Genomic DNA, 22,659 nt, shown 5'->3' with positions numbered 1-22,659 from the left:
CTTTTTATTAACTATTTACTTTGGCACCTTTGTGTAAACTATAGAACAAAACAATGTTTACAACACATTTGCAATTACAGCATTTAAACAAAATGGTCACTTTTGAAACCAGCCAAGACAAAAAATATTCCATTTACGGGTATAAAGATTAAAAAACTTAAAATATATATTTCTAAGAATAAACTGCAATTTCTTATGAACAAGGTGCTATAAACTGCATGCAAGAGTCAAGATTAAAAATGTGTGGCCAAACAGACGAGCTGTGTTGTAGCCAAATGAGCAGTGGTCCAAGCCCACTTGTTTTTTCATCCAGAGATACATATGGCTCAATAGGCAGGCACATGATCCCAGCAAGAGGTTGCAGAGTTGTACAGCCAGTCAATAAATCTTGGCTGCAGCTTTGTCACGAATGAGGAACGAGTGAGACCTTAGCAGAAGAGATGAACAAGTTCTCAGGGAAAAGCCATGAAGAATGAGAAGCCTTCGCCCCTCCCTCCTGCTCCTCTACTCAGCCCAGTCAGAGTTCTCAGTGTCTGCTCTTTGGGTTGCTTTAACTGGATTGCCACTCGGGGCTGCCTCGGATCACTGAAGTCTTATGAGAGCTGAGGACATTTTTAATGTAATAGTTTCTGCCTTTCAGTTACTGAAGTGGATGGGATAAAAATTAAAGAGGCCCTTGTACCTGTCTGCTTAGTCTGACTGATTGCAACAAGCTTACCTGATGAGGGAGGATTTTACCAGAATAGGTATTTTTAATGTGTGATGGTGTTTGATTGATTTGCTACAACCAAGTGAAGGGAACCAGTTTGACAGCAATTTTTAAAGTCTCCTGTCTCCCAAAGAGTTTAATGTTCCTTCTCCGAAATACCATTTTAAAAGGAATCTTTTATTGGCTAAAAATACAAAACACATACAGGAAAAAGGAACGTTGAATGGAAAACACAGAAGGGTTGTTTTGTTTTTTTGGTGGGGGGGAGGAGAGCATTCTTTTCTCCCCAGCGGATCGCCATTTGAAATAATACTTAAAGACTTGGCTCTTTTCGCAGAGCAATCTTCAAGATTTTTTTACCAAATAATTCTATTAATTTTTTTTTCTTTTTTTTACAGAGGCAATTGTGGCCCTGGATGCCTACCAGTAGTTATGCTGTAACAGTGTCAAAGGTTAAGGCAGATTTTCTGCAGATCATGTAAAGAACTGTATTACAGTTACTAGAGGGTGACAGTAAGTAATTCAGTAGGAGAAAAAAAAAACCACCTGCTCCATCTGTCAGATGAGGACTGCGTACAAAAGAAGCCTGAGAAAACACACAGCTGAAGAAAATACAGAATTAAACAATGGACCAAAAAAGCAGTAAGGATGGGACACGTCAGATACAAAACAGACACACACGACACACACACACCCTCTCTCACATGTAGGCCCCTGAAAGTGGGATCACAGTGATAAAAGTTAGAGATCATAGAGCGCTAAGTTACACTGTCATGAAAAGAAAGTAACATCTTGCTTACAGGAAATGTCTGCTATTCCCCAGGACTGTTAGTGCCTGAACAAAGATGAGGTTTTTCATTGTGCTCTGCAACACAGCTGATTGTAGGTCTAAAGCTTGGCTGTAAGGAAGAACTGTTACGTAGAGGAGTTGCCTTTTCTGTTGACATTTTTTACCCCATGTATTCCTGTTGTGCTGCTATAGCAATAAAAAACACAACCTGTTGAAAAAAAGCTCTACATTCAGGTGACTTTTTCTCTCGTGTCTTATCAAGATGTAAAGAATGCTCTCTGGTCACCTAAGACGATGTTTTAGATGCCTTACAGCAATACTTAACTATCTTTCTGTATGAGAGGTAGGCTTCTGGGTTCTCGGAGGCCTGCCACATCTAGGGCTGAGTTCTTAAAGCTTTAAGTTAAAGCAATCCAAAGCAGGGCAGCCTTGTAAGTGCCCTGTCTAAACCTTGAGGTTTGTTCAAGTTCAGAATGTTGCAAAGCAAAACAAGTATTAAAATTAATTTGTACTTTTTGTTCTTATAGCTTTACCACAAGAACAGTGTGGCTTTTCATAAATACCTTTAAATAGATTCTCTTTTGTAGAGTATTGCTGCCAAGAGGTGAAGGCCTCCTACCCATGTCCAGTAAAAACTGTCACTTTTGTTTCCGTTATGGCTGTTTTATGCTTAAAATTCCCAAAGGTGAACGCTGAGTCTTACAGGCAAGCCATATAAATACAAATCTGAACTTGTTTTGTTGTAGCAGTTATTTAAGAATGATATTTGTATATATATGCCCACACTACAAACTTTTATAAATCATTTTATATTGGTACCATTTTGTCTTATATGCAACCAAGAACATACTCCACTAGATCAGCAATAAGCGTAGCTTGGCTTATTCCCCATTTCCCCTCCCCTCGAGAAAAATCCTCGTGTGGGTATCATCCAAACCAATGGTATGTTGCTAACTGAAATGCATTCTGTACAGTAAATTAAAAGTTTGCATGCAGTTTAAGCATTTTAAAGGCTATTTTCTTATATTAACCTTCTGTTTCCATTTAAAGGTGTGAAAGACATCTGTCATATCAAGGGACTCTCCTCTTCAGGCCCAGAGTCAAATGGAATTACGAAGACCAGATACTTTCTCGCAGCTTCCTGCACATCTTACTAAATAACATGCAAAGAGTTCAACAGCATTCTTCTTAAAATGTAAATAGTACTCTTTAAATGGGCATGTTAACCACTGAAAGAAGTCCACTCTACTATACTCCTCCATTACACTGCTTTCATTCAGTCATCGGTAGTAGAAAAAGTCAATTAACGGGATTAACAGGCTAGTTTATCCACTGGCAATTGCGTATGACACCAAGTGTGCAGTAAAACAAAGGCCAACATATGTTTATGCAATATAGTTGTACTGATTTGGGTTTTCTTTATCTCTTTCCATGTAGTCTCTGTCAATTAAGGATTCTATTCTCTTCTTAAGGTCAGCAGGCTGTAAATTAAAGCAGATGTCAGCATTATTATTTTGTAGTCAATGCTTCTCAATTCTACCTAAGCCAAATATCCATACTGTTTGAGATGACTGATGAAACAAATTATAACTTACATCTCTCAACACAAAGCTTTTTAAATTTGCAACGTGCAATTAAAGAGAAAGTTACAAAGTTAGATAGGATGCACCATATATCTGAGCTCAGATGTTATCAGAGACTCATAGAATCTATTATCTAAGTTTTATGTCACTGTCTTCTGAAAATCAGTTTGCACTCATACACAGTAAGCTATTCTTTCCCATACTGCATCTGTGGGCCACTTTAACTTTGAGACACCAACATGTCATTTCCATTCCGTAATTGTTTTTATATAACACAATCTGTCTGGAAAAAAAACACTGTACATTTATTGGCTACTGATCTATTAATGATATTAGCCATATTAAGTCAAGGATCAAAATTATTCCTGCATATCTGAACCGGATTTCCCATTTCTCTCAAGACTGCATTGCCACAACACTTGAGAAACAGAAGAACATCAACATGCAAACAGCTTAGCTTCACCGTTTCTACTAACAAACTCCCAGTTCTGAAAACCTTTACTATGTTGTACTAATTTAGAGGCAATATTCACATAAACTAATGAAACTGGCACTTTAAAAAATCCTGAAACTATGTATTTTTTTGATCCTCCTACCAGGAAAGGAGACACACGTTTCAGATAGAAGCACTGTTTAACTGAGGACAGGTCAAAGAATGCGAAGAGAGAACAAGTTTTAAAAACAAAAGAAATCAGTACTACACCTTTACTGGGAATTTAAGCTGGTTGTAGACCTCTGACACAAGCAAGTTATGACTCAGTGTTTTTCTCATCTTCATAATTCGTACGATGGCCGCGTCGATCTGGTATTGCCGGTCCTGGAACACTCTCTCTGTAGTGCTTGCCTGCTCCTCTACCTGATGGACCCATTCAAAAGAGTTTTAAAGAGAACACCACAACTGCTGAATACATTCTTCTTCATATCTAAGACAAGTCTTATTGTGAGACACTAAAATGTCTACTGCAAAATACTGGACATAAATCCTACAAAATATGGAAGTCCACTTAAGAACTTGTACTGGGAGTAAAATTTTTGCACCAATTTTACATTGGCTGGCAAATTCACAGTGAATTTGTTCAGAAATCAGTAAAACTCTAGGGAATGATTAAAGGTGAACAGAACATTCACTACTTGGCACCTCTGCTAATCAACTTTAGAGATGATCGGTATCTAAGTTAGCACACAAGCTCATGTTTAAATCTCCACTATTAAGTTTGTGCTATCATCCAAAATATCCTTCACACAGATACCATTATGAACATTACAACTGAGAGGAATAAAGCTTATAAATGGGCAAGCAACAAGATAGTTAACCCAAGAATAAAATACCTAGATTATTAGAAAAAAACAACAAGAAATATACCGTTTCTTTCATCTGAATTTGGTTGATTTTTATCCTGAACAGCTTATGTCTGAAATCATCATTGCATGTGAATTTATCACCATCTTCCACATCTTTTCCTTTGGGGCTCTTGGTCAGTACTCTAGCTTTGCCACAAGCCAGAGACTGAAGTGTCCTTCTCAGCTCTCCATCCTCTAAAGCAGAAACAAGTTGTTTAGTATTTCCACTCAACAGCACACTCGAAGCAGTCAGTGTTTTTAGTACCAACCTATCCCAGTGGCTTGCTTTATCTCCTCTAGACTGAACTCCTCTCCTTCGTTAAACATGAGCAGCACTAGTGTCTGGAACAAGGAGACCTGAAGTTCTTTTTTGCCCTATCACAAAGGAAATAACAGACATCATTAGGCTGTTTTTAGAGGGATGAACTCAGTCCTTTATGGCAATTATTTCACTTACAGGATGCAGTTGCTTCTTATTCATTTTAGAATATGAAAGAATAAAAGTTATTGATCTCCTCATGTTTACTATGAAACGCAGAGCAAGACAGAGGTCAGATTAGACTACCACACTCACTGACAAAATTTGCTCATGTACGTATCAACATAAGACAAATTCAAATCCAAGGTGTGCTTAAAATTACAATTTGAAAGACCTTTAATCCCAAATGTAATACAAGTATTAGTTCAGAAACATAGTTGCTATTACTAACTTGGATAATACTTGTTTCATCATTAACATTATGAAAAATAAAACTGAGTAAACACTCCCAGCTTTCAAGGGAAATCTTCCCGAGATATATTCACGTCCACAAAGAACTGATAAAGGGAAATACTTGGAAGCTCTCTAAAAACTGCTATGTTCGTCCAAAACTTGTTTTTAGTGAAAAGGCTTCTGCGTTTGCCATTGGAGAACAAAAAGCATCTCTATGCATTCCTAAGGTACACCCATATTTGGATCTGGCAAAGCCAGGGGAATAAGAGGAACAAGAGACTCACCTCTTTAAATTCTGCTTTTAGCACACAGTGTCCTAGAGTTGACTGCCACTGAAGTTTCCTACCACTGTGTTTTCCTAAGTAAAAAGTTTTGAAAATCTCCTGCAGTTTTACCATCTAAAAATAGGAAAAAAAAAAAGCCATGATATCAAACAATTTGTACTTTAAAAGCTCTGCAATCAAGTAAGACAAGTTGCAGATGATGTCAAGGTGCACTTCTGTTAGGTTGCTACTTGGTATAGTGCGTGTATATTCATTACCTCTGGGGGCAGGTGGACCTCCATAGGCACGTAGGTTGGCCAATAACCCATAGTCAAGATATTCACTGTTAGTTCAATATTGCCAGGTACATTCTGATTTTGCATATACTGCAGAAAGAAACACATTGAGAGAAAACAGTATTTGTTACCTGTGTTTTCAGCAGAACTGAAAAGCTAGCCAGAGCAGGCACAGTGAGAGCACAGAAGACAATAACCCTGTGATACCTTTGCTACATAAAATGCAGGTTTTGTAGAAGAAAATTAGAATATAAAAAAGCTCTTTTCTGATATTCTAAAGGTGCTTTACAGGAAGATAATAACAGAGTGCCTTAGGAGGCTGATGTGAAGATGCACCTAGTTATATGTGAATTGAGGAAACTACATTGAACTTTACATATAATCAAAACAGCATAGAACTGCCATAAGTAATGGCCCAAAGGATTGGCCTAGAGGCATTGCACCTGCTTAAATGACTAAACTTATGGGACAGTCCCATCAGAATACAGTGCTATTAACTAGCACTAAAATGTTTTTACAGTTCTTCTTGCATTACATTTCTTTTTCCTCTTCTTTTTTTCCCCTTTTTAAAACTACTTCTTCCAGTTTATTCCCTGCTTTGTTGATCAAGAAAACCACTAATAAACTCAGCAACATTTTCAAAACTCCCACCGATCTTCAGTAGGAACTGCTTTCCCTGTCAGATATTTGGGCACTTCCTTTGAAAGCAATCACTAATATTACAGATAAGTGGAATAATCCAAAAGAAGATTAACTCAAATTATAATAGAAATGTTCACAATTAAAGACATTCTGTATCTCTTACTAGACTTTCTGAGAATACCTCCCTACAAAAAAAAAAATAAATGAAGGAGCCATGGCAGGCTTTTCAGCAGTACCTGTTTAAATTGTATCATTATGTCTTTTGAAAGCTCCATATCTTTAAACATTCCTTCAAGTTTGCTCGTGAAAGCAGCTCCACATTCTATATATAAAAAAAAAGAGACAAATCCATTCATAAAAATAACTTTTATCAAATACTACAGAGTAGCTACTCTACGTATAAGAATGTATATTGAAGCAGGATGACCTATTTCATCAAGCGTTCTTAAATAAAGATCTGGATTTAATTAAGATAATAAGGATACAAACAACAGGAGGGGGAGAATGTTTTAGTGTGGCAGTTACTTCGCAACCAGATTTTTTTTCCCACATGGAAAATGGACCATTCATCCTCAAACTGCACTGGCAATTTGTCACTCAGACTTTTATTCCACTCTTCGTGAGCTTCCTGCCAAACTGTCTCAATGGTGGAACAACTCTCCGAGTTGTAAAAATCCTGCTCCTACCACCCACAGACTCCATTCTAAAGCAATGGAGACCAGACTACAGAACTGCCAGCCCACAGCTTCATGTTACTGACCTCATATGGAGTAAATAATAAGAGAGGCCTTCCTCAAGGTTGAGCATATCACTGATAAGCTCTGTATGGAATGTCAACTCTATCACACAGGCCAAAACACAGAACGAGCTTCTAACTGTTGGGTTTTGGCTATTACTGTTACAGTTACTAAATTTAAAGCAAATGATTCTCCTCAAAAAATACCAAAAGATTTTTGTTGTCATATAGAGAGGGAAATGTAAACAGTATTTCTGAGTAGTCCCATTAGAGTGACTATTTTCAAAAAAGGCTGAAAGAACCATAGATATTTACCATGTTTGAGTTTGGAAAGCATAGATTTTTCAGCATCTACTGAAGCACTCTTCCCAACTAATAGTCTCTTTGCTAGATCTTTTTTATAGAAGGCCTCAAACACATCTTTTCCTGTAAGAGATGAGACTTGACAGTGATCACAAAACATTGGAAGCTTTTATATAAACATTTTTTACTATTAAGGGGCTTAATTCAAAGCTCAGTAAAACCAACGAGGACCTTGATGTTAATATTTCAATAGATTTGGAGACAGATCTCATAATAGGAATTTTAACTCAATAAACAGCAGTACACTTAAAAATGTAGAAAGACTGCAAAAGTGAATTCAGTGTACCTTTATGTTGCTGATTAAACAACTGTATCCACAAGAAAAAGAACACTTACCATATATGAATCTAAATATGATCATAATTTTATCCAGCATTTTTTCAAGTTCTTCATCAGTAGCTTCTTTGTTGCCTGCCCGAAGCTTTGAGTCTACATATTTAGCTAAAAGAACATTAAAGAATAAGTTTAGCTCATACCCAGTGTCACAACAAATAGTACCTTAATGTTTTTTTGCTTTTTATATCTAATATCGTTAAATCTTTTGGAAATTAAAGGATCTTGAGGTTGCTTTAATTAAAGCTGAGTTATAAATCTCTTTTCAGATAAGCAGTTATTGCATCTTAACTTTAGTAGATTTAAATAAAATTTTTGTGTGAGCAGGAAATTCTGGTCTGTATTACAACCTTGGAGCACAAAGCCAACGCTGCCATTAGTTAACATGGCTGTATTAGTAAAGATCAAGATAAAGAAAAGAATTATGGAAACTAGTATTTAAATGTACTGGCCACACCACCCAATTTCTCTAACAGACTGCAGTCTAACTTCCAATTGTTTGGTAAGCACGTGAAAAAGAAGGGCAGAAAGCATCATGCCACAGGCCTGAGAGCACAACAGGCAGCAAAGCCAGTATTAGGCACCATCCAGGCAAACCATGAAGGCATTCCCAATTGCAGAGAGTTAGACACACGACACAAAGATGTAAGCAACCTTCTTTGTAAGCTACAGAAGCTCTGTTACCAAGGAGATGGTGAGTCCAGTGCAATGCCACTTGTCTCTGCTTTTATAAAAACATAAAGACAAGTATCTGTGTGGAGCCCCAACTGCTCTGTGCACGTGGTAACTGCACAGTTCTGTAAGGTTCTGAAAGTCAAAATTACTAGCAGGATTCTCAAAACTGGAAGCCACTCAATTGCTGGGATGCCTAAATGCTAACAGCTTTCACTTTTCTACAAGCTTGCCAATTAATTGTAAAGCTTAACAGTAGCCTCTGAAAGAATTCACCAGCAGAACAAAGTACAAGAGATCCCACAGTCTGAGGACGCAATGTGTGTTAAGGCACAACATACAATTCCATCACATCACAACTCCTTCAGCTGCATTGGCAACTCCCTCCCATCCCTCCACCAAATCCTCACATGGGAAGAGAGAGAAACAAAATACCTATGAGCTCAGCTGGCTTATTTGGTCTTTTGTTGATGAATGTTTCAAAGGCTTCTTTCATGGCGTTTACAAACTTCTCATTCTTGAGAAAGCAAACATCAATAATATGGTCAACCTTATCTTTAAAATCAAGCAGTTCTTGGACCATGGTTTTGTCTTTTTCTGGATTAATTACTATGGTGCTACCAAATGCCTGCAAAATAAAACACATTTTGCAATTAGCCTGAATAATGAATATAAATGACAACAATTCTAAAGTTATCCTTGTAATACTTTGGTTTTGATATTCAAGTTAAGTTGCACTAACACAACAGAAGAAACAGCATTATAAATGAATTACTACATAATCATTCTCAGAACTCGTACGTCGATTCAAAACCAAATTAACAAATTCAGAACTTTTTTTCTGACGATAAATTTTAAAAGGGTGATGAGAGAAGTGTTCTGGCAGTATCAAAAAGCACATGGCAAAATACAGTTATCTCCCACAATTAGCTATAAACAAAATAACTCCTGATCTGTTTACAGTTTGGCAATTAAACAGTTGATGTTTTCTTCAATGACTTGAACAGTTACCCTTCTTTACCCAGTAGAATTTGAAAGGCCATACATTAAATGTTTATCAGTAAGTACTGTTTAATTCTCACAGATGCAATAGTTTCCAGAGGTCACTGAAGTATCCGTGTATAAATTCCACCAACACCAGAGTTCTAAAAACAATACCTTTATGTACTCAATCCAGTGTTGCAAGAGAACTTGCACTCCACCTCTCACACGACTGAATAACTGATACAGAAGGGACAGGTCTTGAATTCGGTTTTCATCCAGAAGGTGGTTTAAACCTGCAAATAAGAGAATTTTAGTAGCAGTTAAAAACCTACAGTAATTCAAACAGAGCACTGCTTATAACTATACTAAGGGACCTCTTCAGTGCTGGTATTTCTTATTAGTTTTTCTCCCTCCCTCTCCCCCATCCCTGGTTTGGAAAGCTATCCAGCTAACAGAAAGAGTAAAATGCAGAATGGCTACTTGAGCTGATTCATATCACACCACTTTTGTCTACTTCTGCTTTACTATTCTCTTAAAATTTGAGGACTTTATGCTCTACTGATTAGTAGGAAAGGTTTCTTGGTAATTCCAGCTGAAAAAATAAATTTTACAGGTGTTTGAAGGCAAGAAGCTACAAGAAATAACTTCACCTTCCACTTGAAAGTTTTTGGCAAAAGGCCTGACACTCAACAAAAAGGCTCTAAGAAAAGTAGCTGGGTAAATACTAAGCACTTGATATTCCTCTGAACAAGGAATCTATCCCAGACATGCAAAAAGATGCTCACACACCTCTGTCATCCAGAATCCAGCAAGCAAGAACCGGATCACTTCATCACCCAACTTTTGATGAACCCACATTTATCTCCAGACCATCTCCAGAGTAACAAAGGATCATTCTGATTCCACAGATACTGTTGCAGAGCTGTGGCAATGTTCTTTGCAGCTCAAATTTATTTATTTATTTATTTTTAAAGTTGTATTTTATGAGCAGCAAGTAGTCAGTATTTCTCTTTTCTGGTAAAACCATAATTAAATGCTACTCCCTTACCTCTAAGTGTCCAAAATGATGCTTAACACATTGAACTGAAGAGAACCTGAATTTAGTTTTCATTTTGTTTTGCTGTGTATCTGAAAACCACCATTGTGGCCCTGACAAGAAGAACAACACTTGCCTACTTGCAAAATGGTCGGTGCTATTTCATGAACTGAGTTGCAAAGGACATTACAGAACGATGTCAGCTTGTGTCCTGCCCCAGCATTTGAATCTGTCACTTTCCCCCTCCCCCCCCCAGTATAAGAACTGAAAGCCCAAGCAATAATTAGAAACATTTCTCTAAAGAGAAAAGATTACCTTTCTGGAGAATGGCTGTTAAATGTTCACCTAGAAGTTGCTTTTCTACAGTAGCAATTAGTGGCTTCCTATAGAAGAAAATGTTTAGAATTACTTTTCTTTTTTCTAGTACTGACAAATCCATTTTTTGAGATGATGTTAACTAGACTTGTCATTGGGAGTGCTCTTTTTATTTGAGGCCAAGGACCTAAAATGGGAATATACATATTTATCCTTTTTCCTTCTCAGTAAATGTTTCTTTTTTCTCCATTTGTTGACTGAGGAATTAATTCTCACATTAGCAAGCAGTGACCTCTAGGCAGCTGGACAATGACTCCACCAGTGAAGAAGCTGAGCAAGAAGTCTATGAAAGAATACACCTTCTCCTGCTTTGTGGGAGATTTGGCTTTGGGGAACAGGAAATAAAGACATCTCATGAGCCAAGAGATATTTAAACAAAATAAGGAGCTGGCCACTGATAATGGCATGGAAGAAGGAAGCCACTGAATGAGCCCAAGTTTTTAAACAACTTAAGGAAGTAAGAAATCAAAATTTAAGTTTGTAGCAGCAAAGCACCTTCCTCACTGGAATCCTTTGTACCTCCTTTTTAAGAAGTTGCTAATACTTGCTCATAGTTTTACTACAGCGGTGAGCACAGCAACCACAGCTTTATGTTAGAAGGACATCTCTCATGCCCTACAGTGATGACTTCCACGTAGTTCATATTCAGGGGCAGGATCTCCTCAAAAAGACTGAAGGGTGCCATTAGTCAATATCTCACACTCCGTAACAAACATGCAAATATTTTTGTGTAAGGATCAAAAGTTTCTTACTTGAGAATTCTCTCAAATAAATTGGCCCTATCTTCTTCAGGTAAGATAAAAGCTGATTATTTGCATTTCAGGAAGATGCTCAGACTGGGAGTGGCAGCCTCTATTTCTCCAAGCAGATAGCCAACAACGTTTAAGTCAAAATTAATAGTGGCTCAGAAAAAAAGAGTATCAGATGTGTCAACCAAGACAGTGTTTCATCATAACCAAGAAATTTTGGGGAACAAGAAGCATTTGATAGTCAATAACTGAAACTAACTGATGGCCCTCAAGAGAAGAGCCAAACCAAGCAAAGAGATTGCACTTACTGCGTGCTCTGATCCAAGTAAGTGATTATCCTGTCTGCTTCTTCTTCCAAGCGCTTGTTGACATGGTGAAGATATTCTGGAACCTGAAAATGCCAGCATAGTTTTGTATATTTTAAAAATCAAGAGAGCAAAAAATTGGTAATATTGGCTGACAGCAGCAAGAGATCCAGTTCTAAGGGGCAATTATCAGCACTCTGAAGGCAACTCCAAGTGAATTTGCTTTTCAGACTATGATAAAACATGCAAGGCTCATTATGGCCCAACACACTAAGTAATGCAGCAGAATAGTTCCTCTCCTTGAACAACACTCAATTAGTAGGTATAACAAAATATCATTAAGCATTCAAATACCTCACGTTCCTGCATAAGCCTCTGTCCTTCTGCTGCATACAGACGGTTAGTTTCTTCCAAGAATCTGTGCTCAAAAGAATCTTGATAAATCTAGAGAAACAACACAACGACCCACGGTAAAGCTTACTAAACACTAAATAAGAGTAAGATATTTATTGATTTAAAGCTAGCAAAAAAGTTTACTCACCTGCAAGTCAGAAAGCATGCTCAGAAGGCTTCGCAGTAAGCTCCTATCAATAGCCTCACCATTTCTTTCTCTCTCGATCAGCAGAAGAATGCCATCAATAGTTTTGTTCTGAACCTTCTGATCACTGATTATATGAGTCCTGAACAATTCTAGCCCCATATCCCTAAAAAGAAAATAAAAACTATTTAATAAATTAAGAATCACCTCTAAATAATTCATTAATAAAACAAGACCTAGACCTAATAGGGAGCCCAATAGCTTTCTCCAAATTCCTCATTCCTCTGCCCCCAAATCACTTAAGATGGATAAACACACACATACTAAAATAAATAATGATAACACACCAGCAGTAAATGACAGATTTTGAAGACCAATGCACACGATTTTTCCTAAATAATCGCCAAAGTTTTGCAGTATTTTCTTTTTTACTTGGCAGATGACAAAACTGTTTGAACAGCAGCCTCCACAAGGAAAGGAGAATATCATCCTCACTTCCATACATAAGCTGTTGGGCAATATTCCTTTTTGTCCATCACTTGCTAATCCTTATTTCTCTTCAGCAGCCCTTAGAAAAACTCAGTGATTTGAAAGACAAGGAAGGATCACAGCTTTAGGCATCTCAGTTCAAATGTTCCACAAATTTGGAAATGTGATTCTGGACACTTGTAGAAAATTCAAGCCCTCCATCCATCATTCTTTTATTCTGTGGCAAAGTAATTCACATAGTTTAGCTCCCAGTCAAGAGCCAAGCACAGTATGGTAATGGCACTGAAGGGCATTTGCTTAATTATTAGAACAAAAGAGGAAGAATAACTTGCTCTTATTTCAGGTAATTTTTCTCCTTCAAAAACATTCAATGAATGCTACACGTGTAAAGAGCAATACTCAAACAAGCCAAAGCCTAGCACTTCAGTTGCTGAACATGGATACAGGCTTTATATTGCACAGACTGGATGCTGATATCTACTTAGCTGAGACTTTCTATCAGTTATTCTAGAAGAATCTGCAATTCATGGTAAGGACATTGAAATAGAAAAAGAAAGTGTGTCTTCGCCATCTAATTTACAGGTCAGTGGAAAGTACTTTGCCAGACAAGTGATAATTTAAACAAGCCCCTCAGATGTTATTCTTTGTGCCCTTACCAAATAGATGGCAGCATCGAATTCTGAAGTACGTAAGTTCGGTCCAAGAACAAAAAAATACTTCTGATCATAATCTGGTATGAGAAGGAAAAAAAAAAAAAAAAACACACCACAATTATTTCACTCTTGAAACTGAAGAGCAAAACAAATGATGCTCAATGACAACAACAAAGAAATCCCCAAGTGAAGTTTCAGGCAGTTTGTTCACTGCCAATCCCAGAGGGACATTCAATGTGCCACTCAGCATTCTTCTCCTGAGAAGAATAGCTGCTTTCATAATAGGTACAAGCAGAAACAGCCTGCATGGAAATAACTGTTCCGAGTTGCGTTGGCCCCCTCCCTGCTCCAGTCACACCATACTAAGAAATACACTACTGTATTTTCAAGGCTCTGTTTCTAATGACTAGATACAATGTCTTTCACAAAGAAGCCCTATCAAAATGTAAGACAATGTCTCAGAAGCACAGCGTGTTGGTAAGGGAACAGAATTAAGTAAAGCATCAGCTGGACGAGTAAACTGCTTCTCTTCACAGAGAGAAAAACTTACCATTTGTCTGCAGTGATCTTGCCAACATTTGTCTATTTTCTTTAGAAAAAGAACACTATCCAATGAATCCATGAAGAAATCATTAAGAAAATTATGATTAACAGATTGCATTAGCATTGAATTTAACTTAAAAATAAAACAAAAAACACTTAACAGTACAACAAACTCATCTATTAGAGTAGTATATAAGTAGAAGCACCTGATTTCTTTCAAGTTGTTTAATTTTAATGAAGGCCATGGTATAAACAAACTATTTTCAATAATGACAAACCCAAACAATTCCAACTTCCTTTTTTTTAAACCTAAATACTTTTGAACGCTTTGTCCAATGCCTCAGCTTGGAGAAGACGTGCAGAGAACACTGAAAACCCACATGCTTGAAACTCCCAAAGTCTACAACATACACAAGTTGCTCCAAAAGTAATGCCTCTTATTTATTTCCTCAGAAACAACCAGCAGGAGCACAGTAACACTAGCTGATAGAGCATGATAGAGGATAGTCACAGCTACAAAACACTGTGTTACAATAGTCACCACCACTAGCTCTGCACCTGCACCAGCCACGAACAAGAGCCTGCATGCCACGCTCATAACTACCTGCACCAGCAGAGGTGACCTCTGTCACTGCTGCTGAAATGCACCACCCAGCCCTCACTGCGCTCACCTCCGCTGTCTGGTCTCCACCAGTGTTCAGCAAGTGTCAATGAATGTCAACGGGTGCATTTTTCTCCTGCATGAAGGGATTCAGTTCCAGCCTTTTGCTCAACATGCACTCCCCTGTCAGATGCCATTCTGTCAGAGTGCCCCTCTGCTGCCATCTGTCACACAGCCACACAATGTAATGGGACCTGGTGGGAAGGTTCAGCCTCTACTGCTGTACCATCACCATCATAAAATAGGAGGCATTACTTTTAGGGCAGCCCCACTACATATAGGCACTGTAAACTTCAGCTCACATCAATAGGTAACATCAGGAGATAAAAATTTGGCCTCAAAATTCTACTTGTACTCAGCTTGCAGCATAATTCTGGTACCAACCCAAACCCACTTAACAGGATCTCATTCTGATGCAACTCCAGACTTCTGATCCTCTGAAGCAGTACCACCGTACCTCCCCAGACCAGTAGGACCTTTCAAACAAGACAGGAACTAGCTGCTCCAAGTTTCCTATTTACCTGAACAAGGCAATTTGAGCACGTGATACAACAAACAGTCTTTGAAGTCTTACTCCAAAGTCTAATTTGAACTTCTATAAAATGTCAAAATGTTTCCTAAGTACCAATGAAACTTTCTCAACAAGTTTGCAGATGGTTACAGATATAAAGAACCAGAATTGGTCTTTGTGAGGTCCTACAAAAACACAAATAGACCCAACTACACAAAAACCAGGAATTCAGCTCACCATGGCTCAGTGTCATGAACTACTTAGAGAAATCCATCACTACATACTGGCAGGTAAAAATACTTTGGCTTGTCAACAGCTAAAAAAGGATATTCTCTGAACTGGTGAATTTGTGCTTTAATGTGGTCTTCACAGATTTGTCTCAATTGTTTGTACAAGTTTGCTGAAATCTTGTAGGAGCAGAGATTTTCAACAGCCTGAAATAAAGAGAAAGCGATAGTAAGAACTCTGTGCTCTCATGGTGGTTTTACAAGGAAAAAAAAAGAGATGGGATTCTTCTGCTTCTCATTCAAAGTCCATCATCTTCTGATTGTAGCACTTAACACCTGCATGCCAAACACCAGAGATAAGTGACACTGCAATGGTAAGAGACAAAGGAGAGCTGTGCCCTGAGCAGCTTATTAACGTATTAACATAAGTGCTTATTAATTTCAGTGTGCAGAGCATGCCTATTCCATTACACTGAAGCCCCCTCAAATATTTGCTAACAGCTCACACAAACTGTTAAACAGCTACCAGCCACAGTTACAAGCACAGCAATAACCAAAGCAGTACAACTGGTATCACTGCTGGGGTACACAGCACTTCTTGATGTAGACAGCACAGGTGCAATCAGTAAATATGGGCTCTGCGACACAGCAAAGCTGGAACAAAATAAAACCCAGCCAACAGGAAAATCAAACTTGCATAAGCTTGTCAGAAAGAAACAGGTACAGCAAGAGTAAGCAAGACAATTAAAGCTGAGCCAGCATCTCCTGAGTATCAATGTACAGAAATGTGAGCCAGGTATGGGACATCTGCATTAGGATTATTAGAAAAGCCAGAAATTGTCAAAATACACAGACCTTAGTATCTGCAAACAGCAATAAATTCATCTCTGTCTTAACACATAAGGAATCCCAAACAAATACAACAACACAATAGAACACATTCTAGACTACAGTTCAGAGGAGGTTGTGAAGGATAATCAACTACTGTGCTGTACCACCTATAGGGGGAGGCTCAACATTGATTCCCACAGCCTGCTGCTGCTTATTTGCTGCTTTGATTTCAGAAGAAAAAGATGATTGAAAACACCAAGTTTAAAGAGACTGACTCAAGTTCCACTAGGTGCAAAAAGCAGACTACTACTTCTCCAGCTTAATTCAGAGAAGTCAACAGAGAGCAAGGAAGATGGATGCTTCTGACTTGCTGGTTGTCTGCACAGCCCCCCAGCCTCAGTTCTAGCCAGCACTCCAATCCCAGCAGTGATTTTGCTGTACTTCAGCAGCAGGTGAGAGCTCCTCACTTCAGCTGAACATCCTCCTAACCGCTGCCTATCAACCCAAGTGCTACTTAACCACACTGCCACAAATCCTTAGAGAGCTTGGCCTTTTCATTGCAGCCATAAAAACACAGCTATTCACAGACATGAGCACGTGCTTGTTTTTATACAGTGTTCATGTAAAGCTGTGCTTTGCCATTTGTGCATCAGAAGTCCCAAAACGTTAAGCACAAGGTGTGTGCTGGAATACCAAATACAAAGCTTCTGCATCTTCGTTGGTAACAACCATAAAAATATTTTAATTTGTGAATTCTGCCCAACTTACTGGCATTATTATGAGGATTTTTTAAGAGGACAAACTTTCTAAGCACACAAACAAAAGTTTTAGCAGATTTGCTTTATGAAACACAACACTGCTGCCACACTACTGCCAATTTTACTGCTAGAGTTACAAGACATTATTCTATACAAGGAATTCCTGATAACTTCAGTAGCTGTAACTCATCAAGTGGTTTTATTCTGAATTACCAAAATAAAACCTTTCATCAAGACATCTGTGCCTTGCAGATGGTCAAAACATCTGAATCCATGAATTCAAGGTGAAAGCATCCAAACGAGGGTTTGTGGTAGGGAAAGCAGGAACAAAACAAGCACTGCTTTGATGAAGGAACCACAGAAGTAGTGTGATTCATTTAGGGGAAAAAAAAAAAGAAATTAAAGATATGGTACCAGAGATCTAGATCTTTACTTTCTGGTATTAACAAAAGGATTGTTCCCATAAAGCAGCAGTCAATTCCACACAGCTTCAGCTACTCACAACTGTGTTCTCTCTCCTCTTGGACGGGGAACAAAGCAAGTGCAAAACTAACAGCCCACAAACAAACAAAACCTCAATGTTTGCTCAGTGAGGTTTTCCATCACAGACAAGAATGAAACTAAACAACTTAACTCCATTAAAAAAAAAAAAGGCATCCTATTTTGAGGTGTGCAGCAACAACTTCTGCAGGCTTCTGCAATTTCCTCTATGCTTGGATAATGGTGTCTGCCAAGGCACATTTGGAATCAGATCCATTTACCAAACAGTTGCTCAGAAATGACATCAGTAAGCCCTAAAAACACTGGTGACTACCAATCATTTTAAATCATAACATTTTTAGATATATAAAAAGAATAGGAAAAAAGGTCACACTTGACTGCACACTATTTTCTTGAGGAGTATCCACATTATTATGATGTTAAAACAGATTTAAAAGAAAAATCTTATTCTTTTCTGTGAGCAGAAGAGTCATTAAAAACTAAGGCTGTGATAAAAACCAGCAGGAATTTAAGTGGCAACTTCACAGCAGACACAAAGTTGTATTAACAACCTTGCATCTTTAAGGCATTTTGAACACACTGCAGTACTTGACTGGCAGTTATTTGCTCTGCTCTTCAGTCTAGAGCAAGTTATTTTAAATACGAGCCAATGCAGCAGTCCGTACTTTGTTACTAGTTTCACCACTGAGCATTATTAAAAAAAGTGTAATAACCTTAAAAATGCACCAGACCAGGAACTTGGCCTGGGAGGATCCAGGTTTCCCGAGGAACACAACTTATTTTTCCCTCACTCTGATTCCCAAACCTTGTGCAAACTGCATTTCTGTCCCAAGCTTCTCACAGAAACCAGGCAAATCTAATACAGTGTTTATCAGAAAGGGGAGGGAATGAGGAAGAACGAACTCAAAAACGGATGAACAGAACAATATATACAGAAACAGAGAGCAACCAACAAGGTAATAAAAGCTTTCAAAGTAATTAGCGTGCTTCCCTATATCAAGCTTCAGCAGTAATGCCACTAAAACTCAGTTCAGAGCAGGTGAGGAGGAAGAAAAGTCTCCTTATCACGTTCACCAAAAAAGAAGCTGAGTTTATAAATAAAAGGTTATGAGATGCAGTTTAAGACTGATCACTTCCTCAAAAGTTTAGGGCAAAACAATCAGAGCTGCTGCTGAAACAAACAGAAGTGAGTTCTCAGTTGTTGGACATAATGCTGAATGACAAGCAATTACAAACTGAACCACGACAGTATTATATTTACTTTTAAATAGGCAAACAAAAAATGTCGGTTTTCAAATGAATTCCTTATGAGCCTCAATCAGAGCTATAAGTAATCTTTTCCTTACCAAAACGCCACCATTTGAGGACTTTTATATTTCTCCTTTAGCAGCTACACACCACAAACCCCAAATACAGCTACTTGCCTTATTTATCAACAAAACATCACGTTCTTGCCATTACTGCAAGATCAAACAACAGGAAAAGACACCAAAAAACCCTAAACCATCAAGAAAATCCCTCATCTCAGTCCTTCTACTTAAAGCACTTACCTGATAGAGCTCCTCTAAGTTGTACTTAATGGAAGTACTGTTCTGGATTGCTTCTACGGCTTCTTTCAGTTTTTGCCAGGTTTCATCTGTGTAGTTTTCAGGCAATTTGGGTTTATCTTGAAAAGAAATTATTTTATAGAGTTTGAGAAAGCATTTAATAAGAGTCAAATATTTTACCTTTCACCAAAAGCACAAATGTAACTCAGAGAGGAGAAAGTAGAAGCTGATGTTCTAGATTATAATTCACACGTGAAAAGAAAGCAATCAGGCAAAAGCAGCTTCTTGCATTTGAAATGGCAACACACTGTAAATCCAGCAGTACTCTTCACATACACGTGACAACATCAGCAGCCCTAACAGTCTGTGACTGTACTGAAAAATACAAATAAAAACCAATCCAAATAACGCGGGGAGCACTAAAACCCAGGAGGGTTGTTCTGCATCTTTATTACACTCCCTTCTGGTACCAGAACGGTACAGCCAACAGAGGGGAAAAAACCAAAACAACAAAATCTGAAAATGATGGATTAAGGGACACGGAGTTGTGTACAGCATGCTTTTAACTGAATATATGAATTCAACTCTGCATTAAGACTTGGAAAGAAACTCTCAATAAACATGCATAGAAATACTTAGTGTAATACAGGGTCACAAGGAAAATCTCTGGATTTTGAACTAATCTATTTATGTCTCTCTTGGGTTTGGCCAGAGGATATTTGTACAGTTAAGGCCTCTTTTAATGCTCATACAGCTCAAGATTTTTCCAGAGAGGCCCTGCTATGCAGTGCCCACAACAAGACCAAAGCAATTACCATGGGATGAAAAAGATTACCCATGTCACATTCTCAGAAAACCAGACTATTTTAAAATTACATGTTCTCAAGCCAGCTCAAGTGACCCCTTTTGTTGGGTCACAGAAGTTCCCAAATACAGATGGGAAAAGGAGAAAAATTAGGAAGTCAGATGCAGATCAATGTCACCAGCAAGTGAAGCTGACTGCATTCATTCAAATGGACTTCTGCAAACTTAAAGTAAAAAAAAAACAACAAACCAGATAACCAAACACCTCAAAGCCTTCTGATTTCTCTTGGGGATTAAAAAAAAATCCTACTTTTGTTTACTTCTCCCCCCCCATACACTTCCCTAGAGTACTGGCAATATCCCAACACTGACTGTACCACACAGGGACAACTCACTACAACTGGGACTTGCTCATTTTCACTAGCCTGTAATGAATAAGACATACAGGAGTAAATACCAAGATTCTGAATCTTAGGAAGTTGTAAAGGATGTGTATTGCTATCGCAGACAAAAGCACACTACAATTATTAGTCATCTTGGCATGTGAGCATAAATAAAAACCAGAGATGCAGATTCTCAAGACATTCTTTTTAAGGAAGTGACTCCAAGACCAATTCATAAGCAATGATGATTGCAGCTCCATGCCATCCACGACATGCAGTTAATATTTTAAATGTGAAAAGTCGCCTTCTCTTAAATCTAAGGGCGTACACACAGCAGTGGCATTTATTTCTCATCATCATGTATCCTAAGTACGATGTTTTAAAACAACCAAATGAACAGATGGTGACATGGCAGCATGGGAAATGGACCAGAAACACTCTTGAGAGTTAGGTGCTCCTTAAAGCAAGAAGTCACACTGGAACATTACAGTGGTTCAGGTAATCCTAATCGTCCCCTTTTGTGCACATTTGTATCAACTGCACCTTTAGAAATAAGTTTTAATCTCTGTAAGATCTTTAAGCCCTCTCTTCTCCTACCCAAACATACAAAGGAAAACAGAAACACTCAGGAAAGTAAGTTTTTGGATTACTGTAAAAGAGAAGAACGTGCTAACAAGAAAATCTCACAATCTTCAGATGTTTTAAAGGTAAAAACTACAGAATTTTAGCTAGGCTCACTGCCTTCACCTAGTTCAATTTTGTTCATTAGAATATCATGCAGCATTCACATCAAAAAGCTTCATTTCTCTGCTTCAGCTGGTCTCAAGTAACAAAGCTCCATCGTGTTGGTTGAGAAATTACAAAATAATGTAAATTTGAAAAGAAAAAGGAAAGAGTGTATTAAAGTAAAAAAGATGATAAAAAAATTAAACAATTAGCATGGCAGTGATCATACTGCAAGAAAAATAACCTGTAGAAGTCTGAACTACCTACTTTGAAGTCAAGTAGGGGAAGCAGAAAGGAAATCCACCTTAATAGCTGGATAATCACATTAGTTTCAACATTTAAAACTAAGCACAAGCAGATTAACCTACAAACAGACAAAATACACATGGGCAAGACATGTAGATTCAAGTCTACTTGTTTAAAGTGTATTTTGCAAAGACTTACCATAAACAAGGCTAAAACATACTGTATACCCTGAGTCAGGGTTACTGGAAAAGTGTTTTCAAACTTTAGAAGTTTGATCAAAGGTGATTTACACACTTAGGCAGTAAAACACTTCCTTCGACCTACTAGATAGGGCCTTCTCCTCAACAGAGTGAACACGGGCAGAACAAAAAGCCCAGGCAGGGAAGTCTGGCTCAGGATGTGCACGTGATCAGGCAAGGATGCATCATCAACATAACCCCCCCTTTACATAAGTCTAGGGACATTTACCACAGAAAAGCATTTCCTGTAAAACCTGGAGCTATTTGAAAGCCAACCGGTTTTCACTTTGAAAACAAAACACAAAGTTGAGCGTCAGCTCTGCAGAGATTGTGAGGAATTATGGGCTGTTACCTTTAAAGTTCTTGATCACTAATTTCTTAGCGGAGCCAGGTTTACTGTTGGCGAAACTGGACACAGTAGAGGAGGCAGCTTTGGTCAGGCCATTGGCGTGGTGCCCTACGGCCACTGAAGAAATTAAAAGGCTTTTATTTTTGAGCTGCTGTTGGTGCTGCTGTTGAGAAGAGGCAGCGGGAGAGGAGGAGGAAGAAGACTCTTCAGCCATCTTCACATCGAGTCCGATAAAATCCAAGGAGTCCTCAAAGCGCAGCTTCTTCTGGAGGTGATGGTTGGAGGAGGCAACCCCTGAGGAGGAGCACGAAGAGGCGGTGATGACCAAAGAAGAAGAGGAGGAGTTGTTTTTGGAAGGAGATGAGGAGCAGGAGGAAATGGAATCGAATTCCTCTCTTTCGGAGTTGCTGTTATTTAACTTTCTCTTCTTGCAGGAGGAGCTGCTGCCGCTACTACCATCAGTGGCAGGCCTGACCTCCTGAGCTGCAGCGGAGGGGTTGGGGGAAGAGAAACCTGTGGGAAACATGAACACACAGAAATGAGCAGGCTGAGAGGCACCAAATCCTGGCGGTACGACAAAGAGGAGAGAGGTTCCGCGTCGGTCTCCGGCGTCTCTCAGCGGAGTCCTTTAACTCCTCTCTCCGTATCGACAGAGTCCCTCGGAATTCCCCCTTCTTCGCCTTCTTATTCCTCGGAGGAACGACCGGCTCTCCTCTCTTCCCCTTCTCTTCGAGACTTTTTTTCTCCTCGCAGCTCTCCTCCGT

At 38.5% G+C, this 22,659-nt stretch overlaps 1 protein-coding gene and 1 long non-coding RNA gene across 2 annotated transcripts in view; one reads left to right on the top strand and one right to left on the bottom strand.

The window, feature by feature from the left end:
• The window catches only part of LOC104912212, a 4,444-nt gene extending 3,193 nt beyond the window's left edge, over nucleotides 1-1,251 (top strand). Inside the window, exon 3 of the long non-coding RNA XR_794473.3 lies at nucleotides 1,108-1,251. This is a non-coding gene — a long non-coding RNA (uncharacterized LOC104912212). The remainder of the gene's footprint in view (nucleotides 1-1,107) is intronic.
• Nucleotides 1-22,653, bottom strand: CUL4B (cullin 4B). The gene is made up of 20 exons (XM_003208456.2): nucleotides 21,899-22,653; nucleotides 19,152-19,267; nucleotides 15,615-15,718; nucleotides 14,120-14,189; nucleotides 13,573-13,646; nucleotides 12,431-12,593; nucleotides 12,244-12,333; nucleotides 11,893-11,975; nucleotides 10,776-10,843; nucleotides 9,599-9,717; nucleotides 8,876-9,068; nucleotides 7,772-7,876; nucleotides 7,388-7,498; nucleotides 6,573-6,658; nucleotides 5,677-5,784; nucleotides 5,420-5,533; nucleotides 4,693-4,798; nucleotides 4,446-4,618; nucleotides 3,786-3,938; nucleotides 1-2,980 (listed from the first exon to the last, which is right to left on the bottom strand). Exons 1-20 carry the CDS (start codon nucleotides 22,419-22,421, stop codon nucleotides 2,885-2,887), a joined length of 2,655 nt encoding a protein of 884 aa, XP_003208504.1. The 5' UTR covers nucleotides 22,422-22,653; the 3' UTR covers nucleotides 1-2,884.
• Between the last annotated feature and the right edge of the window lie 6 nt (nucleotides 22,654-22,659).

Source organism: Meleagris gallopavo, chromosome 9, assembly GCF_000146605.3.
Source record: "Meleagris gallopavo isolate NT-WF06-2002-E0010 breed Aviagen turkey brand Nicholas breeding stock chromosome 9, Turkey_5.1, whole genome shotgun sequence".
NCBI lineage: Eukaryota > Metazoa > Chordata > Aves > Galliformes > Phasianidae > Meleagris > Meleagris gallopavo.
This window is presented reverse-complemented; position numbering and strand designations above follow the sequence as displayed.